The sequence below is a fragment of the Argiope bruennichi genome, chromosome 10 (assembly GCF_947563725.1).
Source record: "Argiope bruennichi chromosome 10, qqArgBrue1.1, whole genome shotgun sequence".
NCBI classification, from domain to species: Eukaryota; Metazoa; Arthropoda; class Arachnida; order Araneae; family Araneidae; genus Argiope; species Argiope bruennichi.
In genome coordinates, this window is record NC_079160.1 from 69475340 (window position 1) to 69489244 (window position 13905).

General features: G+C 32.4%; 1 protein-coding gene across 1 annotated transcript in view; it reads left to right on the forward strand.

Moving 5' to 3' along the window:
* LOC129988522 (zinc metalloproteinase-disintegrin-like batroxstatin-3) overlaps window positions 1-13726 on the forward strand; it is a 122731-nt gene extending 109005 nt beyond the window's left edge. Inside the window, exons 25-26 of the mRNA XM_056096768.1 lie at window positions 10564-10672; window positions 12868-13726. Of these exons, the coding sequence (XP_055952743.1) occupies window positions 10564-10672; window positions 12868-12907 (149 nt within the window). The 3' untranslated portion in view covers window positions 12908-13726. The remainder of the gene's footprint in view (window positions 1-10563; window positions 10673-12867) is intronic.
* Window positions 13727-13905: the final 179 nt, after the last annotated feature.

Consider the following 13905-nt stretch of genomic DNA (forward strand, 5'->3'; position numbering starts at 1 on the left):
GTTTAGACACCACGCTGATGAACCATGGGCGAGCATTCTCTCAACTACTGTCTTGTAAAGAACTCTTTTGTGTTTCTGAGAGATTCCCCATGTGCTTCCAGCGATTCTTTTGAGGTTTTGGTGCATTTTAATAGCCTTTTCTCCTTGTTTTTCTATGTGTTCTAGCCAGTTTAATTGGTCATCAATGTGGACTCCTAGATATTTAATAGATTTATTTCTCTTAATGATGTCTCCATTCCACATGATTCTGGGGCCTCTCGCCATTTTGCTGAATAAAATATGGGTTGTTTTTTCCGTGGAGATGGAAAGTTTATTATTTGAGCACCAGGAATTAAATTTGGCTATTGCAAGTTCAGTTTCTCTTTCCAGGCTATTTTTTGTGTCCGCTTCGATAACCAGTACAAAATCATCTGCAAAGGCTTGGATGTGTACATTTTCTGGCCAGACCTGCTTGAGAATTTCGTTGGCTACGAGATTCCAGAGAGCGGGACCACTGCATGATCCTTGAGGGCAGCCTTGTTTCTGATCTTTCATGGCCCTACCTTCTGGAGTCATTAGGGTCACTTTCCTGTTTTGGAGAAGACTGTGAAAGAGGCGATTGATGTTTAAAGGACAGGGACTTTCATCCAGACTTTTGAGAATTTCTTTGTGTTGCAAGTTGTCAAAGGCTCCTTTTATATCAATAGAGAGCACTAAGACATGCTTGCCCTCTCTTCTTGCAGCTTGAATTTTGTTTATCAGCTCATGGATGGCTGTGTCTACAGATTTACCTTCCCTAAACCCATGTTGACGCTCACTGAGGCTATTAGTGGTCTCAAGATGATAAGTTAACCTTTGGGTCATTAATTTCTCTAGCACCTTCCCGATTGTTGGCAGGAGAGAAATGGGTCGATATGAAGATGCCAGTCTCTGATCTTTTCCTTGTTTTTGGAATAAAATAATATTTCCTATTTTCAAGGAAAGTGGGAAGCAACTTAATTCTAGGCACTTATTAAAGAGAGTTGGGAAGATATTATGAAAGCGCTTGTGTATAATTTTAAGAAGGAGGTTGTCAATTCCATCAATACCGGGAGCTTTACCTGACGGAAGGTTGTCTATAATCATTGAAATTTCTTGGAGGGAAAATGGAGGGTCAAGTGGCTGCGTTGAAGTGTTTAAATTATAGTTAGTTGAAATAGCAGGAGATGGGAAAATCTGGTCCAAGATGGTTTGCGCTGCTTCCTTCAGACTTCCTTTTGGGTCACTGTTCATCAGGTATGGAATTTGAGATGGGAAAACAGATTTCCGGAAGGCGGCTTTGTAATGCTTCCCATATGGGTTGGAGGCTGAACTGCAGAAATTTCTCCAGCCCGTGTTTTTTGCTTTTTTAATATGTTTTTTGTACTCTGTTTTTTCTTTCTTGAAGATCTGGTATCTCCACTGCTTTTCAATTTCTGGTGCCCTCTGTGCTCTCTTTCTTAGTGCTCTTACTTTCTTTTTATGAATTTCCAATTTTTCTGTCCACCAGTTTGGTTTCGTTAACAAAAGCTGTTTTTTGATCTTAAAGGTTTTGTTGCAGGCATTAATAATAGAGTTTTGAAGAACTATTGTAGCGTCATTTAGCTCTCTGGAATTTCTTGCTGTTGCTATTTTATTTTCTAGATAATAAATATCTTTACCAAGTATATTGAGAAATCTAGGATGATTCCCATGGCGTGTCTTGTATCTTTTGTAGAACTGGTTAGCTATAGTGGATGCTATTGTTGTTTGTATATATCTATGGTCACTTAAGGAAATATCATCCAGAACCTCCCAGTTAATGGAAGAGTCTATAATTGATTGGGAACATAATGTCAGATCTGGCCAGCCAATGCTGTTATTTCTTTGGAAAGTTGGTGGAGCATCTGATTTATTTAAGATGTATAAATTATTTGCTAAGATAAAATCCAAGACTTCATTGCCTCTGTTGTCATTGGATCTGTACCCCCAAAGGGTGTTGTGCCCATTGAGATCAGCGCCGATGATAATCTTTTCCTCCGGGAGGCTGGTAATGATCTCTTGGATTTCTTGGAGAGTTGTGCTGACATCTTGTGCTGGTGAGGAGTAGGCAGAAATTATTGTGATGGGATAGGAGGATGTTTGAATTTTTACAGCTACCACGTTCACTTTTGTTGCCAATAGAGCAGGTTTTATTTGGGCTGACGGGATGAGAATTGCAGCTTTCTGGTTAGTGGAACTAAACGTTTTCCATGAATTTGGAATTCCACGGATTTCGTTGTTATAGTGGTATTGTTCTTGCACTAGGATGATATCCGGTTTAATCGTGCTTGCTGTCAAATGAAGCTGGTTGGTGGATGCTTTGGCTCTAGCTAAATTTATTTGGAGTATTTTTAGTGGGTCTTGAGTAGAGGCTGTCGCGATGTTAAAGGGAAAGGAAGAATTTTCAAAATTAATACTGTCCATACTAATAATAGTCCCTTGATTTTTTATAAGCTGCTACCTCTTTTTGGTAGCAGGGGCATTGATTGTCGATGGCTTTGTGCCGCACGTTGAAGTTAGTACCTCTCAATCTGTTGCTCTCGTAGCAGTTAATGCAGTTGGAATCTTCACTTCTGCAGCTTCTGCTGTGGTGTCTATAACCACAACAACCACAAAAAGGCGTAGTGAACTTGCATTCTTTTGAAAAGGCTGTGTGGCCATAGGCTTGACAAGTCGAGCACCTCTTGACATGAAAGAATTCTTTCATCTGGTACATGGACCAGTTTATAGGAATCTTTTTAAGTTGTTTAAGCGTATGGAGAACCTCACCGGGAGTTTCCAGAATCCAATGGCTTGTTCCTTCTCTGCGGCCTTTCATTTTGAATCGGAGTCGCAGATCCTCCTGCATATTAGTGTAAGCTTTCATCGCCGTTTGGACATCTTTATTTGTAGTGTCATTGGGCAGATCGTATATTATTAGGCTTGGTAATCTTTTTCCTGGCAATCTTACAGTTATATTCTTTTTAAGAGAATCATTAGATTCGATTGTTTTCTTCAATTGGTCAAATTCCTGCTCCTTGTCACATACAATAGCCAGCCCTTTATTTTGAAGTTTTCTCACCGTCCTGATTTTGAAATTGGGCCCGTCCTCCTTCAGTTCTTCTCTTAGAATTGATTCAATAGTTTTGTCGTTTTCTTCTGTTGGATAGAGAAGCATTGTTGGTTTTTTTTTTTTTTCTATTTTTTAATTTAGCCACCTCTGCATAGGAAGGCTTCTTTATGGCATTTGTTGATAACTGCTTATCCCGAGGTAATTTTTCCTTAGCTTTTCTATATTCCTCCTTTTCCTTTATATGCGTTGGGGAAATTGTTGCCTGGGTTGCAACTTCTATACCTTTTTCCTTTTTATTGTTTATTGAGATTCTATCCTGCAGAAGGTCTAGGATTTGGTTAGCTTCCATTTTAATTGATACTGGCAAATGGGAGCGCATGCCATCTGATGGGCGACTGTTGATTAAGCTGCGGAGTCTCTGGCAAAGTTCTTTCATTGGAATACTTTTATCACCAGTTGGAATATTTTTTATAATAGTTGATGCTGTTGGAGATATAGAAGTAGAGGATTTGGTTCTTCTAAGTGGTAATAAACCGATATCAGCATCAGATGGAGGGTCTAACATCATAGAAGGCAACTCATCTGTTATTGCTTCCATTGTTATTGCTTGGAAATATATGGATTTTTGAAGTAAAAAGAATAAACAAAAAATAAGAGCTGTTAAATTATTTGATGCAAAATCTATTCAGAAAAGGCTACTGGGGCAGTTATTCCCCTTTTATCCGACCAAGTGTGTGTCATGCAATACAGGTCTATGAACAGTCTTAGTGCAACTATTATGTAATTGAAACTGCACTAATGTCCGGAAAAGAAATTTCATCTTACTCATTGGTTACAAGCAAATATATATTTTCTATTTCCCTTTGGGGAATTTACAACTGCGAAAAAGAGCCTGAAAACGCTTCCAGGCCACGCATGAGGAATTAAAAAAGACAGAAACTTGACTACCAAATCTTATTACTGCCGTTACTTTGAATTATATCTTACTTTCCCCTTTTTCCCCCCTTACCCCTTTAATTTTAAGAATTTTGATATGGCGGTGAAACAATAGCATTAAAAACCCATAACTGTGGAAACTGATTAGGAAAGAAGAAAAAAATTGCATGATATATTTAAATATAATTGAGCTAATGTATTATTATAGCTAATGGCTAAAAAAATAGAAAAAATCAAGTTTAAGAGATTTAAAAAAAATAATACGGCAGATCATAAAAAGATGAATGATAATGATAATTCTTAACAAGAAAAACTTTAAGAACTTTTGGTGATAAGAAAACTTAACTTTGATAATATGGAAAAAAATCTTATTTGAAAACTTTGATAAATTTTAATAAAATGTTGATATTTATATCAATAAAAAATTACATTTATCTTGCAAAATGATCGTACTTAAAAAGAAAGTGGAGAAAATTGATTTGTAAGCCCATATGTAAATTATGTTGTTAAAAAAAAATTAAAAACTTTCTTAAATATGCGTATTTATGCATACAATATTTTTAAATGAGAGAGGGGGGATAATTACATTCTACTACCAATATCATTATAATTTCTCGGCTCAACTGAAGGAAAAATTTCAGGTGCCTGGCTGAGTTATTTATAATTAAATGGTATTTAAGAGAGTTATAATTGCCAATTTACTTATTATTAGAAAAATTGTGCATACATATATATACACACATACACATATATACGTATACATACACATACGCACACATACATACTCACACATACACATATATACGCGTACATACACATACACACACACACATATATAAATATATATATATGCATATACATACATATGCATATACATACATATACACATACACATATACCCATGATCGAGGAGAGGAAAGTAAGGCGAACAATGGATATAAAAAGAAATTGGAAAACATAAGAAATATAAATGAAAAAAACATAAAATAAGGTAAGAGCGACAAACATTAAAATTGCGCTAAGGCAGAGATGTGCCGTCTATAAGAAGGAGAGAAAAAAATAAAGTAAAATTATTACTACTACTACTACTACTAATAATAATAATAATAATAATAAATAACAAAGGGCGCATTCCCGGAGTTCGTCATTCTTTGACCTTGTTTTCCACTCTATTAGATATTTTACTGAAGATTTTTTCGCCTCTGCCTTCTCTTTCCTTATACTCTTGCGAAAAACCGTTTGGAGTATAAGAATCCATTGGCACTCATCTAAACAACAAGTATAATACGATCGTTGTCCAAACAGATTTAGAATGGAAGAGAGAGAGAAAAGGTGTTTCAGAGGCAAGGATATGAAAGAAAGAAAGAAAATGACACGTTACTATTATTTTCTTAGAAGTCATCGCGCCTCTCCCCCAAAAATAAAACAAACAAAAAGGAAGCTGTAAACAGCGCGGTAGTGTCCCCTGCGCCATTCAGCTGAATGACAGCGAATCTGCCTTTTGACCAAATACCACCTGCATGGTACTTAAACACATTCCCCCCTTTCTTTCCCCCTTTCCCTTTCTCTTCTCCTCTCATAGTGAGGAGGGGACATTGGTTGGTCTTAAATTTACAAAGGAGTTGGAAGTGCTAGTTATAGCTATTTCTATTGTGAGTTTGCGTTGATATCCATCTTGAAAATTCTTCCCTACGATCGGGGACGAGGAAAATATTTAATGAGGGTTGCTTAAAACTTTTTAGTTCAAATATTTATAAAAAATCACTTCATAAAGTAATTGAATCGAGTTTGACTTTACGTGATTGCAAATACCTTGCTAATAAGTGCGATGAAAGAGTTATATTGATAAGATATTTACTAAAGAATTTATTAAAGCGTAAATTCGACTTACAGAAATATATTCAACAGATTATTGAATTTGCAGAGAAACAATGATTTATAAAATTATTTAAAAATAAGCAACGAAATAACAAAAGTATATAGATGATATCTTAATTTGAACCCTTGAATTCTCTAACATGATTAATTTAGATATGATTTATGGGCTTTGAAGGAAGTTGGGAACAATAAAATAATTTTGGAGAGCGAATAAAGTCGACAAGGGTAACAGGAAACGTGACTAAATTCTTAAATATTAAAAAAAAAACAAAAAAAAAACTACCATATGATTTATAAATTAGATTTACAAATGTACCTATACTGCATGACACACACTAACAGTACAAGATATTTAGGGAACACTTACCCCATTTGCCTGTAGAGGTCTTAGCCTAGCATCCTTGAACAGCAATAGATATGAGAAAATTCAATTTGTCCTCTGGATGCGACTCCAGTCGACTCGTACAATAGCTCTGAGGTACAAGATTTGTAATGGTCGAGCAATGAATGATCTTGTAGCAGGCACAAAATTCTGTGCATGAACACTAGACTCACTATCGAAGTGTAAAAAGAATAACGGAAGATAGATCGCAGTCTGAAGAAGTTCACTAATTGAGAAGATGATGCGAAACTCAAGTACGCTCTTTGGGGAGAGGACAGTAAGCACGACCGCTCTCGTTGACGGCGGAGAGTCGACTAGCAACTAAATGGGAGACTGATTATTCGAGGATTTTGTCGACAGTTACATTATGACTTGAATGCCATGTTTTTTCTAGAAGTTTTTTGTCCTGTCACAGAAACTAGTAAATCTTGAAAGGAGTAAGTAGTCGGCAATTGAGTTGAGCTCAAGAGAGTGGTTGAACGAGGTCCCTCTTTGGTGTGTCGTTCTCCAACGAATTATCCGATGTTTGTACTGCTGCGGTTGATTCATAATGATTTACTGCTTGTGTGTGGCTCATTTCTACAAGTATTGTTTTGTGTACGCAATATCAATGATTATTTAACTTTGTTTAGGGCTTTTATATCCTTTACAAAGTCTATTGGATATTTCAGTGAGGATATCTGCAGAATATATTTTTTTTTTTTCATAGTAACGTTAAATCTTGTAATTCTTTTCAAACGTATATTACAAATATACTTTCCCTTCCATTTTTCTAAAAACTGCGTGTGATAGAAATATGAATCTTTGAAAAAGTTTTATGGACTCAGAGAGGAGATTTTCGTTTTGCTCAGCTTCTCCGATGCTATTCGAAAACAATAACCTGCTTATTAACATTTCGTTATTTTGATTTACAAAGAATTCCAATTCTAGGTGCTATTCTAATTTCATTTCAGATTTCGTGCAACATAACAGATTTTCAGAACTAATCAGCGGTTATATATGTGGAAAAAAAAAGCATTTTTTATAAAAATGTAAACTATCAAAATCAATTAAAAGAAAAACTCGATGCAAATGGCATGAAAAAATATATAAAGATAAAAGAAATAATAACAAGAGGTACTGTAGGTCTGCAGTCAAGACAGAAGATCCGTTGCTGTTCATAAATCAGTGAATTCTTACATTTAAGGTAGAACTCGAGAAATGAGTGTGCAAACTGTAAAGGCATGAAACGTTCTTGCGTATTCTCTCCCTCGAATTATTCACATTCTCAGGCAGTATAGCATATTTTATGTTTAGCTTCATAGATTAAATGCAGTTTTGAGCCTCCCTTTTCATTGGTTGGAAATTTTCTCAGAGATCAACAATTTTTGTTCCAAAACTCACTTCAAATCGCGTACACACACACACATATATAGTTGCTCTTTTGCTTGCATATTTATTGCTTGCATATGAACTGGATAACTGAAAAATAGTTACTAATTGATAGATTTAAACCTAATTATAATAGGGATAAATAATGCTGAAGATCATATGCCACATTTCATCCATCAAGTTCATTGCACATGAATAGGCGGATAAACTCTCCGTGGGCAAATTTAATCCGAAATTTGAAGCACAGGTATGATTTTGATGCAAATGCAGCATACCAAATTTCATTTGCCTTGCTCGTTCCGTTTTTAGAACATCACACTCACAGATATAATTTCAACATTTTTATTAGAAAAATCTTAAAGATTTTTTTCTTCCTCCTCAAATAATATTCCCGGAGAACTATATGATGCAGATTCATCGGATTTCAAACTCAGATTTTTTTTATGATTACACTACTTTTTTTTATATGTGCCATAATTATCAAATATTTCGAAAAAACTATTTTTGAAATCAATCTACAAAAACTAGAAAACGTAATAAACAAAATATTCAGTAAGCTGAAAATAAAGTAAAATGTCACAAATAAACAACGAAAATAAAATATTAGATAGTACTTATAGTAATTGGGAAACCAAATGTCAAGGCTGAAAGTATTGCCCTGGCTTTTTTTTTTAATTGCAAAAGCTTCGCATCAATGAATATCTAATTGTGTATTGCCAATATTTTTCTCACTCTTAGATATACTGTTTGAAAACTACTTTGCAAGCCATGAATATTCAAAGCCTTTCCAGATCTATAATTAATGAATTTAAAGTCTAATTAGCGTGATCTAGATAGTTATTTTCGATGCACTCGGCATAATTAATTTAAATGCTTAAATGTCATAAAATCTTGAACTTTGCAAGAATATACTAAAGAATTAAATAATAAAAATTTATCCAACGTTGTTCTCTCTTTTCCAACAATTTCTACGTAATAAAATGTTGTTATGTCGCTTTTTCTTTTTAAATTGCATGATTATATTGTTTCATCATATGTCTGGTCAGTTCTTTCATACTAGAATTTATAGTACTGGAAAGAATTTAATGTCTCAAGTTACAAACTGCATTTAAATAATATTTCGATTAGTACCCCGAATAGAACAACTATTTTGTAATGATGAAACATGAAAAAAAAAAAAAATTGACCAAATTCCAAATATTATAATGGTTTTATTTTCTACTTGCCATTTTTGAAGGATTTGCTGTTTCACCAGAAATATTGGGTGCGTTCAGTTTCAACTAAATCATGATTTCCACAGTATATATTTTAAAGCATTAAATTGTGATATATATTAATGCAATTTTAATAGCTTTACACTTGTTATGTATATTATGCACATGAACTTTCCTTCTAGAGTCTAGATTCATGACATCATAGCGCTATCCAAAACAACAGCCTGGACAATTCGTCTTCAAATTTTCACTGTATTTTTAACGTCTATTTCCACAAGTAAACTTTTCGTGTATGTGGAGATAATAAATAAAATCTTCCTTCTTTAGTTTTCTACAATTAATAAATATTAGGCTATTAAATATTTAATGAGACAATGAAAAAGATTTGAATTTCGATGCAACAATAAAAATTGTTCACAAATATATACATTAAAAGAATATCAAAATCTGAGAAATAATTGCATTATAGCTAAATTGGTAGCATTAAACAAATATTTTCAATTTAAAATGATGCAAAAGTTTTTTTAGTACAATGATATATTGGGAAGCTTCAAGAAAAGACCAAAATCATGCCCGATTTCTAAATTAAAATTTAGAAGGGGGGAAAAAAACCTCATACACATTTTTACTCGCTTCAGTTTATACGTTCAGATTTCGTAGTTATAAGTTAAATAATTTAGCATAAAGCCTTAACATAAAGCCACCAACAGATAAGTGCACACATGTACATAAATAGACAAACATTCTACTTTATTATTAGCAGAAATTAATTACTTTCGATATGGGAAAATTCAGTCTTAAATTCATTAGTGTAATCAAAAAAGTGATTTGAATATAAACACAAACATTTTTAATATATTAAAAACTAATAATAAATTTTGCAAGTCCAATTGCTTTACTAACAGTTATACGCTGTGATTAGCGAATGTTTTTATATTTGATTGATTATAATAGAAAAAGGTAAAAATTTCATTAGAAAGAAATTGACAAATAAATTTTTCAAATAATTGCAGAGAAATAAGAGGCCTAGATTCAACGGATTTCATTAATTTTTGGCCAAAGCAAAAAAAATGACGTTTGCGAATTATTTTCAAGATGGTCGTTGAAATAAACTGCATTTATGAATCATATAAACTTTTAAAAATAAATTGCCATCGGAGGCCAGTTGTTTCTCTCCCCATATTAATAGATAGTGTAATGTTACTTGTTCACAGCTTTGATAAATGTACTTTATCACAACTAAAGAAAGTATTATTTTAAATTAAACATACACAATAAACATAAAACATTAACTATGTTTACAAAATGCTGAAAAGAGAAAACGATGGCTTAGGGAGCAGCTGACTATTTATAGCATATCTAGGGTCTCATAAGCTATAAAATGAAATAAAAATTGGCGAAATCGGTATAGCATTTGAGGCCGGAAAACCGTCAAAGCGTGTCCCTATAGAGATTATATTTTGAAGTAATATATTTGAAATTTCTCTCGAAAATAGAGGGTGATGTAAAGCAGATAACCATTGATGGCATATCTAGAGATCATGAGTTTTCACATAAAACAAAACGTGGTGATATCGGTCCTGTATGTCGGGTTGGAGAACAGTTTCCTTGTTTTTGGCAACTTTGTTAAATATATAAATGATAAATATTCCAAAATAATTGTGGTCAATATCATTTACTCAATTTTAAAAGATTTTAAATATATTTATTAGGTGAAAATGAACTTCAATTGAATCCAAATTTGGCGATAACTGTTTTAGCAGGATGTGTGATTATAGGACTACTTCTTGTAGTAGTTGCAGTTATGTTCATTTTCTACAGGTATGTAAATTTTTGTACCTAAGAATAGTTCTATTTGAATCAGTAAAAAAGTAAAATAAATTAATAAAGATTTTTAACCCAAACTAATCGTAAATATTTAATTTTTAAATCACAAATATTTAATTTTTATAAACCATATTAAGCTTCTGTGACATTTAATTTTTAAACACAGGACTGCTTCATATATTAGAAGGATTAGAAATTTAATAGTGGTAACCATACAATTACAGCCGATATCGGTACAAGTATTTTGATATGATTATCGATATTGTGTTTAACTTGTTTTCTGCGATGTGGAAGTTGTAAATTGCTGGAAGCTGTAAGTAGTTCTATGGATGATACGGATAGAGAAGAATTAGAAATTTTTAAAAATTCTTAAACCCTTTAAAAATTTTTGGGCCAAGAACAGTTTCTTCTTATTTGATAAGAAATCATAATTACAAGAACCAAGTTCGATCAAGCAAAAAAGTAAATATAAATTGCTAGTGAAAGATTCCAGAGATTTTTGATGTGACAAATCACTGTATCAGAACTATCAGCAGAACTGGTAATATATCATACATTTTACGGCTTCTACATTGTTGGAAATCAGTTGTATACACACTGATGACTGCATCAAAGGTCTATTAAAATTTCAATCTAGTACCAACCTTTTATCGGTTGTTATTGTGTGTTTACCATTATAAAATCTCAAGCCCTTGGTCCTTCAAGAGGTTCAGTTTTTCCAAACATACTTTCCATAATTGGTATTGTTTGCTTATCTTTAAGGATATCTCATTGGGAAACACTTCGGTTGGGGGATGAGAAGTTACTCGAAACAGTAAGCATGTTCTCACTACCCTAGTAGGTACAATAATGTGATGTCACTCTCTGAACTCATTGCCAATTATAAATAGTATCTTTGTTAGAGAGATAGGCGCATGAATGGTTCGTAAAGGGTGATATTTTTATGCTAACCTCAGAGTAAGATGTTATTTATCCTAGCCATTCTGTCACTGAGATCGCACTAAATAATATGGTACTACGGGAATAATTTATTGTCGTTACCTTTAATCATCCCCCACTGGCGGAGATGGAATACCACGTAAAAGTTGATGAGTAACTGCCAGACAAATAAGCGGACTCTCGTTTCTTTGGCAAAAATAGTAATTGTATGGGTTGAATTATCCTTGTTTATCAATGGCAAAACGCATCTCTTGCAGGAAAGTTTGTACCACGCTCTATAATAATCATAATTGTCGTTTCCATTTTCTGGTCATTCGAATTGACCCAGTTTCTTAGGCAGGGCGAGGATAATAATCCGTGGTTACTTTTAGGTTACAGACACAATTTTTCGCCCTATAAATCCAGCTGTAAATTTGGTTAAATTTAGTTAGATTAATGTCTTTTTTATACAAAGGTTAATTTGGGATATGTTTCGTAATTTTGAATCATTATCGGGTGAAGACGGCATTTGAGCCGATCCTTTTTTTTTTATATATAAAACTGAAACATTTAGTTCGCTGGAGGGTTTTTGACCCAAATACAGGATGCACCAAAAAAGTTTGACACTTTTAAAAACTAAATAAAATTAACTGATGCAGAAAAGTGCAGTTTGTATGAAAATTCTTCGTGTTGTTCCATTTTTTTTCGGCAACTAATTAAAAAAATTAAATTCAAATATTTGCCTTATATAATTTTTAATCATTTCAATTCATGTACCATTTGCGGTCAATATTACATTCAAACAGAACAGCGATTCAATCTACACGTCCTCTAACATTTATTACAAAAGAGAAAAAATTGCATGCATAATTCATTTTTAATCCGTAAAACAAGAAAATCTCTTTTGTAGTAGAATTTATGGTGGTTTTATTGTTTGTTTTATTGCTTTTAATGTTACTTTTTTCTGAAAATATAAAGCTAAATAATCAGATATTAAAAATAAGCCTCTTCTTACCAAGTACTCAAAAATGCCCAATTCTGCTTTTGTTACTATTAGGATAGTTTCAATATAAAACCAGAGTAATTCTGACTCAAGAAATTGTTATTTTAATAGATTAATAATAATTGAACAGATTTTACTGTTTTAAGGAATTTTTTTCTAGATATGAATATTATATATATATTCTAAACAATAAAACAGAATGAAGTGTTCAATTAAATACTCTTGAAGAAAACTGTCATATTATAACAAATATTCTTTTATTTTCCAGAAACTTATGGACAACAAAAAGTTCCACAACAAGAAGATAGGAAAGCAGTTGTGAATTATTATAGCATTAGATCAATAAAATAATTAAGAGTAAAATTACAAATGACGGAAAAAGAACTTTTTGTACAATTTAACATCAATATTAAAAAGATGTCTTCACTAAAATCAAGAAAAGGGTGTTTCTTTTTCTTTACTGAAGAAAGGAAAGGAGAACTTTCATCCCCTTCATAATTAATTTGATGATAATCAAAATGCTTACTAAATATGTCAATCTTCAACTACCAAATTACACTACATATTTTAATAAAATAATTTTGTGTCAATAATTACATCTGCAGTTCTGCTGTCAGGCGAACCGAAATTACAACCTTATGTTAGTTTAGTTTTCTTTTTCCGACATTTTTTAAAAATTGTTCAGAATTTATTTATTTTGGTAAATTTTGCTATATTGTTTACTGTGTTGTATATGTAATAAACAGATTCATTAGAGCAAATAAAATGTTAAGATTTTAAAACGATAGAATTTCTTCGAAGAGAAAATTTAATCTATACAAAAACAGAAAATGTTAAAAATAAAATCTTTATAACAAGCAATGCCACCTATCTCATTACCTAAATTTTAAAATATGATAAAGACTGTTATTTCACCCTTGTGAAAAGTTTAGTTCATTTTCACTTATGGTTTTTTGAAAACTGAGGAAGATGGTGTTGCTTGATAAGCAATGATAAATGATTTAAAGATTTTTTTTTTCTTTTTTTTTTGGAATGAAAATTGTTAAATCCTCTTTTAGAAATGAGTTGTGGCAAAATATTGTCTTATAGACAGTGTTTTACAATTTGTATAGTGCACACAATTATTTTCTACTGTAATAAGCATTTATTATTTTTGTATATCTTTAAATAAAAAAAAAAAATTTCATCGGTGTTCTACAAATGTTTTCTCCAGTCCCATGTTTTTTAATGAATGTACATTGAAAAATACAGAGCAGTATACAAATTGCTATATTTATATCAATAGGAGGGAGGAGGTTATGTTTTC